At 37.2% G+C, this 16,773-nt stretch overlaps 1 protein-coding gene across 1 annotated transcript; it reads right to left on the reverse strand.

Annotated features, from left to right (window-relative positions):
- Window positions 1–376: 376 nt before the first annotated feature.
- Window positions 377–6,081, reverse strand: LOC306757915 (histamine H3 receptor-like; the record flags this gene model as incomplete). The annotated part of the gene is made up of 3 exons (XM_079243102.1): window positions 377–1,129; window positions 5,090–5,256; window positions 5,841–6,081. 3 exons carry the CDS (start codon window positions 6,079–6,081, stop codon window positions 377–379), a joined length of 1,161 nt encoding a protein of 386 aa, XP_079099228.1.
- Between the last annotated feature and the right edge of the window lie 10,692 nt (window positions 6,082–16,773).

Genomic DNA, 16,773 nt, shown 5'->3' on the forward strand with positions numbered 1-16,773 from the left:
TGGTATTTGCTCAAAAAAATTCTTGTTTTTAACCCTGTGTTTCTTATGTTTATTGTTGTTTTTGTTTTTTTGTTTTTTTATGGAACTATTTTCTGCGTTTTTCATTAAAATAATAATAAAATGTCTGAAGGTATTTTCTGGGTTCAAATCAAAATCTTAACACTGAGTGAGTCAAACTGACATAATGCTGTAAATACCAACATTATACATCCAAGCATTCAAAAGCACAGTTGAGAATATTTACTGTTCCACATATGTAATGACACATGGATTTTTTTCAGCTGTTTTTGTGATCAGAGTTTGAGTACATACTTCCATCAAGAGTTTTAGCACATTGTTCATCCCATACACTCATCCATCCATGGGTATGTGCTTGTCACTGGCCAGCACGCAGGACAGAAGAAGGGGATGTCGTGGTCCTCCTTGGGCAGAGAATCTTGCTAAAGGCCCTGCGGAAGCTACTGTGGCACAGAGGGTACAGGAATGGGTTAATGGCAGAGTTGAGCCACAGGAGCCAGAATGTGACCTCATACCAGTGATGCTGGATGCATCGCCCTCTGCAGGCGGCTCGGATGATCATCAGTAGGGTGTATGGTGCCCAGCAGATGGCAAACACACATACTATGATGGCAAGGGACTTAGCAATTTTCTTATCCCTGGACAGACGGCTGGGCTGGACAGCCCTGCTGGTTGAGGGATCCAGTTTGCCTAAGCAAGGGGAGGAGGTCTGGGAGTGGAAAGAGCCTCTTACGGGCAATTTTATTCCAAACCCCCAGTTGTGGGACAAGGGGATACCTTCTCCCTGGGCAGATGCTGGTTCACTTGCTTGAAGCTGGAGCCGGGCCTCCCTGTGGTGGAGCCTCCTCCTGCGTATACTGAGGTAAATGCTGAGGTTGAAGAATGCCACAGAGATGAAAGGAGAGAAAAACTCCAGCATGGAAGCACTCAACAGGAAGTACCAAGAGTAATAGAACTCTGCAAAGCACTCATCCTTTGGCACGCGGCTTTTGCCCACTGCTAGCTCCCAGAATATGATAGCTGGGCCATACAAGACAAAGGCCAGTACCCAGACAGCAATCATCTTGATTATAGCTTGCTGAGTCATGCTCTGTCTGGCACGATAGCTCACCTGCAGGAAAGATAAGCAATAATTAGGAGACAGATTTCATTAATGCTCCAAATAATGTTCTATCAATCGATCGATCGATTGATCTATCTATCTATCTATCTACCTATCTATCTATCACAATGCTAAACATGTTTGTTTGTTTGTTTGTTTTATTCATCCACTGGACAGAATTAAAAACTGAATGGTGTAAAATGAATTTGTGTTTGAGTAGTACACAAAGTAGTACACTTCCTAAAACACTAATGAAGTTATAGAACATGGGAACACTTTAAAAAACGTTATTCTTTTACAAATTTAACTAAACTTAGTTACTTTCTGGTGTAAGTAATGGATGAGTAACATAGTTACTATTTTTTTTAATAAAAATAATTAGTGACTTTAACTACTCATTTTTTTCCAGTACCAAGCACAATACTGGTGATAACACCTTCAGCAACAATATCCAGACATAAATTTTTTTGCAGTCTGCTCTCTGCATCTGTCATTTTTATGGAGGAATTTTTTCCTTCTTAAACTTAAGGGGCATGGCAACATGATGAGCATGAATGTAACTAATGTTTTGACAACTCAGGCTCTTGGAAACATTCTGGTCTACACTCCAGACACTCCAGTAAAGGTTGTTCACCGTATAATAATAAGAAGAAGAAGAAGTTTAGATTAGCTTTGGTTCATTTAGAGTTTACAAGTTCATGAAAAGTTCCTTTCAAGCTCTGCCACAGCATTTCAGTCTGGTTGGGACTCAAACTTGGAATCATTGCAGCACCTTCATTTATCTCTTTAATTGTCATTTTGTTTTCAAAATCACTGCTTTACTTTCCACAGTTGTCCTGTTGTATGGGGTCTACTTGTAGACGGGTGACCCGATTTAACTTTAGAATATGTACTGATATCCAGTTTCCAGGTGTAAGGTGTCCAGGCCCTGTGATTGCAAAGCAAACCTTAATCATTCCTCCACTACTATTATCAAAGTGAATAAAAGGTGTTTGTGCAGATGTGTTTTCCATAGTTTTTAACCAAACATAGGGCTCTGTATTATGACCAGATATGTCCATTTTGGTCTGGTCTGTTCAAGTCTTGTGGTTTTATTCAAATTATTTCTTTTTCTTTTTTTTATTATAAGAAACTTTTCCCTTGCAATTATTCTACCAGCTTTAACTCGCTTGGTCTTCCTCTCTTTGCATTGCTGAAGAACAATGGACTCCAGGCAGTTTGGTATAGTCCTATAACCTGATACACAAAGACTTGTTGCAGCAATCACCTCTAAACAATCACTTCTAAAAGAAAAAATGAAGCTTTTCTCTGTCCTTGTATTACAGGAGGGTTGCCAAGCTCCAGTCCTCATATACCACAGTCCTCCAGGTTTTACTTGTTTCCCTAAACCAACACACCTGATTCAAATTAAATTACTCTCCTCAGCAGCTTACTGTGTAGTTCTGCCCAGTCATGTTGACCCATCAGTCAGATTCAGGTGTGTTGCAGCTGGAAACATTTAAGAGCTGCAGGACAGTGGTCTTCGAGGACCGACTTTGGACATCCCTGTATTACAGCAACACTACTGAGCAGGCGAAACCTCAGCTTTCAGAGAGTTGTTCACATTTGCTGATCATCAGTTAATTAGTTGTTTTTAAGTAGCATCACCTGCCTGCTAAAGATCTTCGTTCCTGTGTAGGGTGAACCTTCACACAATGCTTTCATTACTAAATAAAAATAATCTTTATAATACAAGGTATTTATTACATGAGGTTGTATTAATCTAAGGCCCCGGAAGAATCAGATAATTTCTTTATGATGTCTCCTGTATGAGTTTCGACATGCCTATGATATGTAGAAACTCATAGCTCACAGAAAGTAGAATACTTTTTTTCCATGACAGTGTGTGTTTCATTGTTTTCCACCTTTAAAATGAGAAGAGTTGATAAATAACTGCATGTAGAGTAACATTATTAAACAAAAAGTTCAACTGTCTCACAATGCATTTAAATGTGGGTGATTTCATTTCACAACGAGGGGCAGGCAGCTCCGGTCCTTGAGGGCCACAGTCTTGCAAGTATTAGGAGTTTCCCTGTTGCAACACATACCTCTCGCAGACTTGTGCAGAACTTGACGTCAAGCTCTGCACTAGTACTTATTACCCATTGATTTGAGACAGCTGTGCTGCAGCAGGAGAACTCCAAACACTTGCAGGACAGCAGCCCTTGAAGACCAGAGTTGCCCATCCCTGTACTAGATGATCACGCTCTTAGACACAAGTGCAGAAATGCAGTTTAACATCTTCTAAATGACCAGGACCTGAGAGTCCCCCTATGCACATGTTTACCACATGTTTCCAAATTGTGGTATCAGGTCTGGACTTTAACAATATTAAAATTAAGTATGGTATAAAACTAATTCATGCATATGCTGCTCAGCTATAACATGTACAGGTACATTACAAATACAGAACATAACGTACAAATACAATCCATGTTCAACACTAACACCTTGCAAAGCAAAAGTGTCTGAATGAGTGTTAAGTCAATGAGTTACCTCTCATGACCACTCATCTCAATTAGTGTCACATCCTTTGTCCCTGTCCACATGCCTGTTCTGAGGATGGAATACTTCACAACATCTCCAGCTACTCTGAATATATGCCACAGTGGTTTTTCCTAATGAACTTTCCAGACAAGATTAAATGTGCTTCCACTTATATTTCTATAAATTAGATGGCACCTAATAATTGTGGACCCTGCTGCATGTCGATCATTTGTCGCAATCAGTAATTTTATGTCACCTTTGCTTGTAATTAGGAGTCTTCCTGAGAGCTGATTGCGTTAACCATAAGCTTATTCTTATAATCTATACTTAAATATGTTGCTTTCTCTCCATTGCTGTGCAGTTTTGGCTAACTTGCTGTCATGCCAGCTGTGTGTAATCTGACTCCACCTTTTCCTTTCAAAGATAAACTGTGTCTCTGACTGTTGACAACCCTTTGTGTTCCAATGTTCAGAGAGAAACGCTTTTAGGAAAATGTTGCTTGGCTGCAGGCGCCCCAACTCTGCAGTGATTGATCTCTTCAGGTTGGAAGGACTGTGGGACTGAGGAGGACCTCTATGATCAAAGCTGTCTAATTAAAGAAGAGGTTTGCTCTCCTTCTGGTATTATTTGTTTTCATTGCTCTGATGTTAAGTGTTTGCCTCTGAAAGGAAACAGAGCACCCTCTGTGTCTCCTGTGTCAAGCATCATCCTACATTTGAGTTGACACAAATGTGTATAGAAAACAGCTGAGTGTCACCTCAAAAAAAAAGGTGAAATGAGGTCAAAAGCTGCAAAAGTTTGGAAATATATGATACAAAAAACAGTGCTGAGCAATTTTATTTCAGAGAAATGAAGTAATGGAATGTGAAATCACCAACAGTGGTTTTCTTATCTGAGTATGTAGGATGAATTAAGAGTAGTTCATAAACTGAAGGTCAGCAGTCAAATATATTAGGTTATTGTTGGTTTGTTGTTGTTGATATACTTTTCTGATAACCAGTCTATACCAAAGCTGCAATGTATATGAGTGTGTGTGTGGTTTTTTTTTTTTTCCATCATGAGGGAAAAACTATAATTAGAGATGGCACTTGGCCTGAATGGGTCAGGAATGATTAACCTCCACAGATGGACACATTTGGGAGAATGAGATGGCCCTGCCCCAACGAACGGCCTTAGAGACTCATCAAAAATAAAGTCATAGGCCACGAGGAATGGGCCTTTGAATATTTACAAGGTAAGGGAATTCAAGACTTAACAACACACTTTGAAACAATCATGGGAATAGGAGCACAGTATGATCATTTTAAGCAAAATGAGGATGAAAATCCTGCTTTAACTTTCATTTTATTAGTCAGATTCTTTCATAACTCTGGCAGTTTACTGCACTCTGAATAAACTTATTTTACAGACTGTTATCATTAGGGGACAGCATGTTCCACTCACTGCTCTGGTGACTGACAGGAAACGGTCGTAGCTGATGAGCACGATGCTGAAGACAGACGCAGAACAGAGCAGGTAGTCGGAGACTAGCCACAGCTTGCACAGTCCTCGGCCCAGCATCCACCTGCCTGTGAGGATGTAGGGGATGTAGACTGGGATGCAAAATGCCCCTACACAAATAATTAATGTTACAATAGAATCAGAGGTAAAGGCCAGTAAAACTAATATGTTGCACAAATTCAGACCATGTAAACAGATGCTTGTGAATGCACCAATAACTAGTGACAGTAGAACATAGGTGCATTAATATTGAGGATATTTGCAAAGACGTGACAGGAGTTCAAATACTACAAATCATTTGATGAAATCTATTAATTAAATATAATCAGGCTAAAAACAAAATGTGATGAGCACTAAATGATTGCCTTTCAGTTTAAGGTTTGTCATAACTAAAAAAGAAATGACATTTCAAAAGCTGTATCTCACTGTTTGGCTGTCACTTCATCTCTGAATTCTGTCACTGTTGTGCTCCTCTACCTTATGGGGAAACAAATAGGTATTATCCTGAAGGATTATAACTATTCCAACTTTTTAAAATGATTTTAAGCTTAACAACGGTGGCTACACAATGTTGCTTTGAAGCTGTCCTGATGGCAGAACTAAAGCAAAAACTGAAGGCATACAAATAAACTTAGTGCTCTGTTACTCTGTGGGCTGTTGCAAAAGGAAAGAAGAAAATCAAGGTTGAACTCACCAACAAGAAAATCTGAAATGGCCAAATTTAAAAAGTAGTAATTGCATTGTCTTCTCAAACTCTTGTCCACTTTGAATGCCAAAATAACCAGTGCGTTGCCCAAAACTATCACAACCACTAGAGTAACCATCATCATCATCAAAATGACAAATATGGGTCCTGAGAACACGAAGCTGGTGTGGGCTGTAGTTGAAGCATCGTCAAAATAATGCCCGGTGGAATTTGTGTCTTCCTCAGACATGGTCGTGATGTCAGCTGAGCGCAGGAGTCTTTAAATCCCCAGCAGGCAGGTGGTAAAAAATAATAAGCAAGCAACACGTGACAGACAAAAAGAAACTGCACTCAGCACCCTTTTATGTGCTGCGAGAGCTTCGGTTTTTGGATTAATCAGTGCACAGTGCTCCAATGTATCCACGAGAGAGCGCACGACGCTTGTTGTGCCGAAATAAACGCCCCTGCCATGAAAAGCACCCCCAAGAACTTGTATTCACTATCTTAACTACTTTTACCAATTTAAGGATTAGATAATTACCAGCATATTCCTTAAAAAATAAAATAAAATAAATACATAAAAACATGATCAGCAATAATGATCATGTTGTGAGCATAACCGGTGTTGCCTTGCGCAAGACTGGAAGATCATCAGTAACGTTTGGTTACTGTTCACTCAAGTTAAAAGACCTAAAAGTCCACTTTTCCTCATAAACTGTTACGAAGATGCAGGAAAATGGAGTAATTTTTTTAAATGAGCTTGTGTTCTATGGATTTGGAGCGCAGCAAACGTGTTGTTCAGTCCATTAAATCCAACATTGGAGCGCGTAAAAGCTGACTTCGCCAAGAGTCCACTTCATTTTCGTATTTAAATGTCACGTTCATAGTATGAGCTGACCCCCTTTGTTGAACCATTTCCAATCATATTTCCCCTGTTGAAATCTCCTCATTTGATTCGCAGCCACACAGTCCTTTGCTCCACCATTGAAGTGTCAGCACCATTATAAGACTGAACCAATTGCTGCAGCTTCTTTAAATGGGTATATTGTGGGGTTGCGCTGAACAAAAAGATGCTGAACACCAGATTCTTCTTCTTGACCAAATGCTGCAACCTTTGGATTGAAAAAAAAAAATTCGTATAAATAAAAAAGCTAAAGTTAAAATTACTTGTCATGAAAAATGCTGTAAGATGCTCATGCCTTGTTAAGTTATAATCATTTGAGCATTGTTGCATTATTGCAATTTTCTCTTGCCTTTATCACCCCACAACTTATGGCTGCTTTCATTTTTGGTCATTTTTTCTTTATTAGTTGAATCATTGTAAAGTTTCAGAGAATGATGTGCGAGCTTCCAGGACGCAACAAGATGAGCCCAAATTTCTAAATGGTGAAAATCATAAACAGGTTTACTTACATATAAAGAAATATTAATGATCGATTAATGATAGCATGTCAAGCCAGAGCCAGAGATTGAATCCTGAAAGTCGTGTCACTTGGGTCAGGGGAAATGTGGGGTCGTGTGTTTGGGCTGTGTGTGTGCATAAGTGTGAAATTGCTTTTATGTTGTTCAGCACTTCGGAATGCATCTGTACAAGATGAGAATACTTTATTCTGTATGAAAAGTGCTATATAAATAAGGTTTGATTGCATTTGATATCAGGCCTACTATACCATAAACATCTAACACTATTTTACACAACATTTTAAAATATTTAAAATGTAAGGTTCATTAATGTTTTCAGTAATACTAAACAAAAGCGTCGTTCTGTGTTAAATTGTTTCAGCAAAAATATTACAACTGCTGTTTTTAGCAGTTTTGTTTGTTGGTGAAAAACTTTTTTCTTTTATTTATTTTTTTATTGGGAGAAGTGGGTAGGGTATATTCGAGACTGGATTCACAAATTGTACATGAATATGTTGTATGCCATGACAAGTCAAAAAACTATTTAGTCCCCTCTTTCCCTTATAATGGAGTAAAGATAAACAATTATTCACTGAGTTTTAACTGCTTGCATCCATCTAATTATTCTTGTTTGTCCAAACAGCAAGTTTAGCATTAGGTAGGTTATGACTTTAAGTAACAAAAATGCAAATGACAGACAAAAAATCTATTTTAAAAAATTCTCTTGATAGTTGTTCAAATATGTGATAAAGATGTGGTGATGCCATGGAAACTGGAGGTGTGCTGCCATGGAAACAAATGCACATAAAGATTTACACAACTGCTGTAATACGGATACGAATTTTTGTCTTGTTTGTTTTGTTTTTTTTGTTTGTTTGGTTTTTTTGGAGGGGGGGGGGTTTCTGTCTGTGTGTTTGTGTGTGTGAATTGCAAACTGGTAAAACACCAACTTTAAAAAATGACATTGTATCCCCAGTAATTAAATAAATCTCATTAATTATGTAAAAGTCTAATTAATGGGCCTCAAACCAACATTAATTAACATTAATGTTACATTTATATTCAGCAGACAGTGAATCGTAGCTATCTGGTGAGATGATAGAACAATAATATTTTAAGAACAGCACTTCCACTGTGTTTTATCAGTTTTAACTTAATTTCCTGAGAACCAGCATCTCAATATGAGGATGCATGGTCTCATAACACAGACTTGTGTTTCCAAGCTTAGCCTTTAGGGGGTCATTATGCCTTCCCTGTGTTAAAAATGATAAACTAGTGCATACATATTAAACAGAATTAAGACATGCATGTCAGGAAAGCAGACAGTTCAGCAGGTGCAGTCTTTGTACTTGGAGATCTAAATGCAGAGACTCATTTAAATATCGAGGGCCCTCAAACAAAGCAGTGTCACAGAGGATACACAGAGGATCTAGTGGCGCCTATTATCCCGAGCCCTGCTGTGGCTCTCCACAACATTGCTCCTCAAGTGTTTGTGTTGGTTTGGCTGCTGGGTTGCAGTACAGATGCTATCAGACTGTAAGTGTACCTGTCAGTCTACAGTGATCACAGTTAAAATTCACTAGTAATCAGTACAGTCCTCATTCTGAGTCACCATTTCAGAAAGGCTTTGAAGAGGTTCCTCTAAGAATGTATTCATAATAACTATTCAGCATGTTTTCCAGACATGAAGTGTATCTGCTTTACTTTTAGGAGCTGGTAAATTATTGCAATAAAAGCCCACATCTCATTGTACAGATTTGTTGTGTCTGAGTTTTGTTCCACTTTGAATAAAGCCAACTAGATGTTCATCAAAATACCGCAAATACCCAAGCCCAAGTTGGTTATTAAAACTCGGAATAAGAAACAAAAAATATCTGCTGTAAATGGCATTTGGAAAAAAAATCGTCAGCATTTCAGACTAGAGAATGATTACAAATCTTACTCATCTAAAAGAAATTATGGTAGATGCTTTTATGGCTGGAGCAACACTCTAAAACTAGCACAAGGAAATAGTTTGATTGTTTATGATGATTGGAAAGATCTTTTGGATCTAACCAAAGTCACAATTCACAAACATCTGACTGTGACAAAAGCTGCTTAGTTTTTAAAACAGCTGCACTTTTGCATGACGAACACGTCTTGTGAAATGTTTGCATTACTGCCATGCAAATCACCCCATTTACTCTGCATCATACCAACATGTAGACAGATTAAACAACTATAGAGTATGCATCATCACTGTGAGGGTCATACTTGTTTGTGGATACCTATTTGGAAGTCTTATGTATACATTTTTGGCTACAATGTCCTTTTATTTATGCCAGCTGGTATAAGTTAGCATAAGATCTGACCGAGAATAGTGAACATTTTACATATTGTCAATGCTATTGTCAGTCTAATCTCGCTTAATCAATGCTGAGTTCCTCAGGTTGGAGTTAGGGTGTCATGAGGCAGGGACCTGGACAGGTCCATCACAAAGCCATCACAGAGACAAACAAGACAAACAAGCATAGATACCTATTTTCATCACAAAGGTCGATTTGGAACCACTGATCAATCCAACACACACACTTTTGGAATGTGAGAGCAGGGCGTGTATGCATGTGCATATGCAATATAATTTGTGTATCAAATGTTATCACCTCAGTTCAGAGTAACAGAGATGACAAAGTGTTTGTGGAGAGAATCATGTTCTGTTGAGGATTGCTGGAAAAGGCTGCATCAATATGCTGGGCCTGGGCTAATTGCCATTTGAACATAACAGAAATATCCCCTGCTAGCCCAAGTCTTCACATCACACCAGAGCTGTCACAGTTTACATAATAAATGCTGATCATTAATGAGAGAGCTGAACTCATAGTTGGACGGCTCCACAGCCTCACAGTCTGTTTGGCAGAGCTGCTTCCAAGAGGAAGGGTGCTGGCATTTACCTTATGTGAGAGATCCACAGAAGCTCATTGAAATGCTGAGGGTGTGCCTCATCGTGACAACATTTTTTCGCTTGTTAAATTTTTCATTTGATTTTCAAAAGCTGCAAGCTGCTTAATCCAGACATCTCTTCTGCCTTTGGGACCTATTTTTATTTATTTATCTACTTATTTATTTTCGAAGAAGGGTGGGAGTTGTCATAACCATAATAAGTACAGTGAATTTATTGTTTTTATATGGAATAAGTAAGATTTCGGATGTTAAATGAGGAATCAATTTAGTTAGAAACTGAATAAATCAGTTGTAGACAACACATGCTGATCAGTTTTGATCATTTAAATGAAATATTCTGTCCACTTTCATTTCAACCAAGATTTTTCCACCAGTGTCTGAAACAGTTGACCTTATTTTAAGTCAATACATTGCTTTTCTTTATAAGGGTCAAGAGAAATTTATCCCAAAATTTAACTGAAATAATGATTATATAATTCTTATGTCTATAAATGCTTGACAGCCTAGACAATTGTGTATTCTGCTGATACCATTTCAGTGAAAATTAAAGCTAAATTTGATTGCCTATTCAAATAAAACACATTACACCACATCTGAGAGTATTAAAGGAACAATGTGCGCTTGGTAATGAGTTGTACTTGAAGTAAAAACTGGCTTTATTTAGCATATCTGCCACTATACCTTGATATTTCTCTGCTCTGAAAAACACCTGCTGAGACAAACACAAGTGCGTGTATGCATGAGCTTTGTGCTGTTTAAAGTGGTCACTGTTATGAGGCTAAACCCAGTTCACCTAAACAGGGACAATGATTACAGTGCTGCTGGCCCGAAAATGTGCCAGTGTGAAAGTGCTTTAAATACCTGCACTCTTTCCAAAAGACATCCAAAGTACAAAAAAGATTAAAAGACGTCTGCAAACAAATACTTATTGAATTAGCCATTTGTTTTGTAATCTTAGTTAACATTTTGTGAAAGTGGTCATAAATTTATTTAGTGTTTCTGAATTTATTTAAAAGGGATATAAAACAAATATTGTTTTTAATATATATTTTCACAAGTTGCTTTCCAATATAGAAGCACAAGGAAAAATGTTTGCTGTTCTTTTAATTAAAAGAAAAATAATGTTTCATAACTTCTATCCAGTTTTTTTTTTTGTTTGTTTGTTTTTTTTTGTGATTCTGTTTTAAATTCTGTATTAAAAGTTTTAGACTACAACTATTTATTTATTTATTAGTTTATTTTTACATGCTTACATAAATTCCATCCATTTATTTTCTATGCCGATTTTTTTTAAATGCAGAGTCGCTATGCTGGAGCCTGTCTTGGCAACTGCTTAAGTAAATTTCACATGCTAAGTTTAAATCATCTGCACTCTTTGGAGGCAAATTTCACATGTTATACATTCTGCTTAAATGCAAAATACCGGCAACATGCTTTTTTACTTTGCAATCAGCTCTGTTGATTGCAAAGTTAAAAGAGTGCATCCTTATATTTATATGTTTTGCTGTAGCACATACTTTGACAAAACAGATAAAATATTTTAAAATAGGATTAGACATTTACTATTGATCTCTACTTGCAATAACAACATTTGCAGAGAAACATCTCAAGAAAGTTTCAGAAGGAACACATCAGGGTCATGAGGGGACTGCAACATTAGATTTTCAAAATGCATAATGTACTCTTTTTTTATTTTATCATGTCAACTCTGTAATTTTAACAGGTCAACCTAGCAATGTACCTTCAACTAAATTAGTACAGTTTACTGTTGCAATGTAAACAAAAGAAACGGAGCTGTTTCTAGGAGGAGAGAAATATAAATCTCTGTATAAATGTTATTTTTCAAGATGTTGCAGCTGACTGATGTCCCCATGCAACAGGACATATTCAACTTCATGTTGCAAAAATGTGAGTAAACATTGAAAGTATACTCACATCTATAGAAAGAAAAATGAATTAGTCAGTTATGGAGGGTTTTTGTGTATGTACAACCATTTGAACATTGAATCTGTGTTGATCAGATATATTTAGCCTGGTTGCTGAGGACACAGGAGCAAAAACCTCAACACATGCCTTTCACAGAAGCCACTCAAATACAAATGACAGTGAGAAAAGGGGTTAAAACATTACATTTTAACGAACAAAATAATGTCCAAGTCATGTCAGTTTAACAGTCATCAAAAGCGTTTACCTGATTGGCAACTGACACGTAAGTATTTTTTGTGTTTCATTTCCACAACATGCTTCTTCCTTCTGTAGCTTCAATGTGAGAATGACAGCTGCAAAGACTTGTCCATACTGAAGCATTTACACTGGCTTTGGAGGAACATATTTTGTAGTCAATGTGACATTTTTTTTTTTATTTTTTTTTTTGTTTTTTTAAGCAAAAGTCTTTCTTTTTGCAGCAGCAAAAGCCACGTTCTGCACATGATACTGCAGAATGTTTCTGCAGTAAAAGTGCAGAACTTTTAAAGTGACCTGTCTGCAGACATGAAACCCACTGAAAGCAAATGGAGCATAAACAAACCAAAAATACAGCAGTTGACTGAAATCCTGCATTGAGACATTAAACTTTCTTAACTACATCAATCTGTCCAGTTCACAATATGAAAGAAACGGAAGTGACAGTTGTTGTGAGGGGTCATGCAACAATGTAGTAAACATTAATAAACATATAATATGTGCCGACAGCATCTCATGCAAAGGATGTATCACAAAACACATTGAAGTTATCAATCAATATTCTATCTGCTTATTCTAATTAATTTTTGTGGTGATTTTCAAATGATTCATTTTAGGTTTTAAAAATGTATCAATTAGTCTGCAGACACTATAAGATAACTGACCAAAATGTAACTTTTTGTTTGCTTATTATTCCAATGCAGATAATAACACACATTGATCCCCTTAGACTGATCAAAGTCTGTCACGTTCCACTCTTTGACCTCTTCTTATGTGGTTTGAAAGCACTTATGAAAGCACAAGAAGAATCACGCGACTTTAGTTACACATTTCATTCCCATAGCATAGTCATAGCAATTAGCAAACGCTCCACTTGGCGGGTTAAACATATAAAGATTGCACAGAAAGTAACCAGTTACTTACACCATATGTTTCAAATATTATCATACGATGACATCACTGGTTGAAAGTACTGTGATATATTGTAAAAGTTCTGTGTAATTTTGCTTCTTCCAGTGTTTTTAGCTCTTTTCTTTACTAGATTGTATGTGTCCATACACTTGTGATGGTTTAACACTCCAATATTTAGTTATTTACATTGCTTTTCTTAAATGTTGCAGATAGTTTACCAAATCATTACAGTCCACATGCAGTCATCTCAGATACCCTTACAATCCTCCATTTTTGCCTGCCATTGGCTTTTATAAGACTTTTAATGGACCATGTATTTTACTGGTCAACTTCTAGTGGAGCCCTGCGATGGACTGGGGAGCTGTCCTGGGTGTACCCTGCCTGTCTCCCAAAGCCAGCTGGGATAGGCTCCAGCTTCCCCGTGACCCTGAATTGGATTAAGCGGTTCAGAAAATGAATGAATGAATGAACTTCTAGTGGAGCCTTGCTGATGTAACAGGACACTTATAGTTGCAGCATAATTTACTACTGAAGGCTTCAAAATTTAACATAGAACTGGTCAGAAATAAGTGTCAGCTGACTCTACAGCTATGATTGTAGCCTGGAATTATATGCATCACTCAAATCCAAGACACTTAGTTTTCCAGTGGCCTATAACATATATGTACTGAGAAGGTAGACATATTTACTTGTCATGTCGCACAGGACAAGTACCAACAGGTACCAGATTTCCTTTTAATATGAGATAAAAGGGATCAATATTACCCGTAACAGCAACAAAATTACATCTAAGATGAGTTGCATTTGGGTGTTTTACTAACTTGTCTTAGTTGGCTTGTAATGCTGTATAAGGGCACCTCAGATGGAGAGTTGTTGCCAGCTGAAGAATCCGCTGGCAGCATGATGTATGTACATCATTAAATAAAGTTAAATCAAAAGAGACTTGTGACTGTCTTAAAAATAACTTTACAAAAGGAAAGAATGACATATGCACAGTGAGCTAAAGAATAGCTTTTAAGACATGTTTCCTTTGGAGCAAACCATTTGGGCAAACCAAACACCTCTCAGATTCAGACATACTCTGTGAAGTGAATACATATTTCTTTCTCCCCTACCTCTTCCCAGCTCACACTCTCTGTGCCTGTATAAAACGTCCCTGCTGGGTATTCTATCTCCTGGTTCCTTTTGAAGCAGTGGCCTCTCTTTTCCTCCATTATCTTGTAATTTGTGAGGGATTACGCTCTGGAGCACACACAGTCCACCCTGTTGCTTAAGAAGTGTGACAGCTTACAATAATTGCCATGCTAATTAGCAGGAACTAGCCCAGTGAGCTTTTTTTCCACCCTCACCAGACACGATTTGATGAATATGCTTTGATTAATGTCTTCAGTAGTGTTTCCATTACATCCAAATTATTCTAATTTACTTTTACACTTTCACCACTATTAAGTCTGCTTGCAAATAAGATTTAAAAGCTTCCTTTTCTCTTTAAAGGAAAGAAAGATAGCAATAGAGACAGATAGAGAGGGGACCAGCTACATGAGTTATTTGAAATGTCTCTTTTGGGGGCTTTCCTCTTTGTCAAAGCAGTTTATATGTTGCATATTTCTTGCTACACATGAATAAATTTAGTAGTTATACTGATAGATTAAAGTGCAACTGAGTTGTCTTCTTTGAAGCTCCTTTGGTGGTTTTCATGTTGCTTTGAAAACTCAAAAAACAAAGCATTTATTAACAGACACATTGTAAAGATGACTAATGCTGCTTCTCCTATTCAAACTCTAGTTTTTGACCTTTAATGGTGCTGTTTATAAATGAGATATAGTCACCAAATCTATTCCATTAGATGATGTTTTTTTTTTTTCCATCCACCTCCTGCAGTTCTTTTATGTTTTAGCCTTTCCTGCTGACTGATGTTCTTTACAGCAGCCCGGAAAAGTATACCTTGTTGACTCTGAAGCTATCTCTCACATGTACCTTTATTACAGCATAGCCTCCCATCACCTTACCTCGAAAAAATGCTCATGCCTCAAGGGACCTAATTGCTTGACATAAGCAGGGCCTTCAAAATCCCACACAAAGACTGGCTTTTAATGCTTTGAAAAATGGTTGCAGCTGGAGTTTTCTACATACAAAGATGCAAGAGCCTATGAATAACCTTTCAAGCAACGCCAAGTACAATTACAGAAGAAAATTAAGTACATTGCTTAAATACATGCAGGTATCTGTGATTTTCTTTTTACTTCCACTGTAACTTGGGAAATGGACACAACTCAGCAGTATTGGCTCCAGCAGTGTGCATCAAGTAAGCAAGAAAACAATCCAAGGGTGAGTAATTTGGCTCATTAATGCATGAACAAACCGGTCGAATTTTTGTGAACCAAAGGTTGCATGTTACATAATCGTATGGACTGTTTTATTGCTTATTTTAAAACTTAGTTATTATAGCAATTTTAGATAAAAGTGGAGTAAACTTGGAGTGCTTACAGTCATGTTTTCACAGTTGGAAGCACAGTACTTAAACAGAAAATTGAGTGGTCCCTGTAACACAGGTTATAAAAAGATGAAACAAGTAATTAGTCAAACCCTTTTACTGTAGATGTATGTGAACAAGAAGTCACATTTCAAGCATTATTAACTCTGTTAGTGTTCTAAATGTTGTGTGGATGGATAAATATGAGTGTGTGCTGCACGATTTGATTAAGGTGAATAGGCTAATGAGTGATACGTTTATGAGCATCAAAGCTTTGATCGCATATTCCACTGAGGCAGATAAACTAAATATATTTGTTCCTGACATTTTACTTCAAACAGCACCTTGTGTCAGAAGAATGGGATTTGGATCCAGCATTTTTCTCACAGGGGATGGGGTTTAAAAAAATAGTCAAAGTCTGTAACACATACTTCACAAACTGAAATGGGAACCCAGAAAGACTTCTCAAAACAAAGGGTCTGTGGAGGACAACCATGGAACACACATATACAAAATGTATCTTTTTTTAGTGGATGATTTTTTTTAACAATCTCTAGCTAGATTAGACAGAGGAAACCAAATAATTCAGAGAAAAGCACCTAAAATGATTACAGATATCATGATGCCATGGGGCTATAGACATTAATTCCTCTTTGTGTTTCTTGCAGACACCCAACCAACCAGAGCAGTGTTCTGTTGAGTTTCTTTGCACTTCCCACTACAGCAGAATCTTTCTTTGTCCTGAAACCACCTGAAACACAAATTAAACTGTATGTGAATTTAGATGATAAATAGAAAGAAAATCTATGCTGGAAATCACCAAAGTGAGAGTTGAGCAGAGAAAGAGAGTCATGCAGTTAAAATGGGACTGCTAGATGGAAAAATGCATTTGCAAAGACCCTTCAGAAGCCTGTTACTAAATTGCATTGTGTGCATGCATTAATGTTACATAGACAGCATGGTAAATGTTTATAAAGTATATATTTGATGTTCCTTTTTCATTTTATATTTTTTTCATTTACATTAATCGGTTAT

This window comes from Telmatherina bonti (genome assembly GCF_933228915.1).
Source record: "Telmatherina bonti genome assembly, chromosome: 7".
Taxonomy (NCBI): Eukaryota; Metazoa; Chordata; class Actinopteri; order Atheriniformes; family Telmatherinidae; genus Telmatherina; species Telmatherina bonti.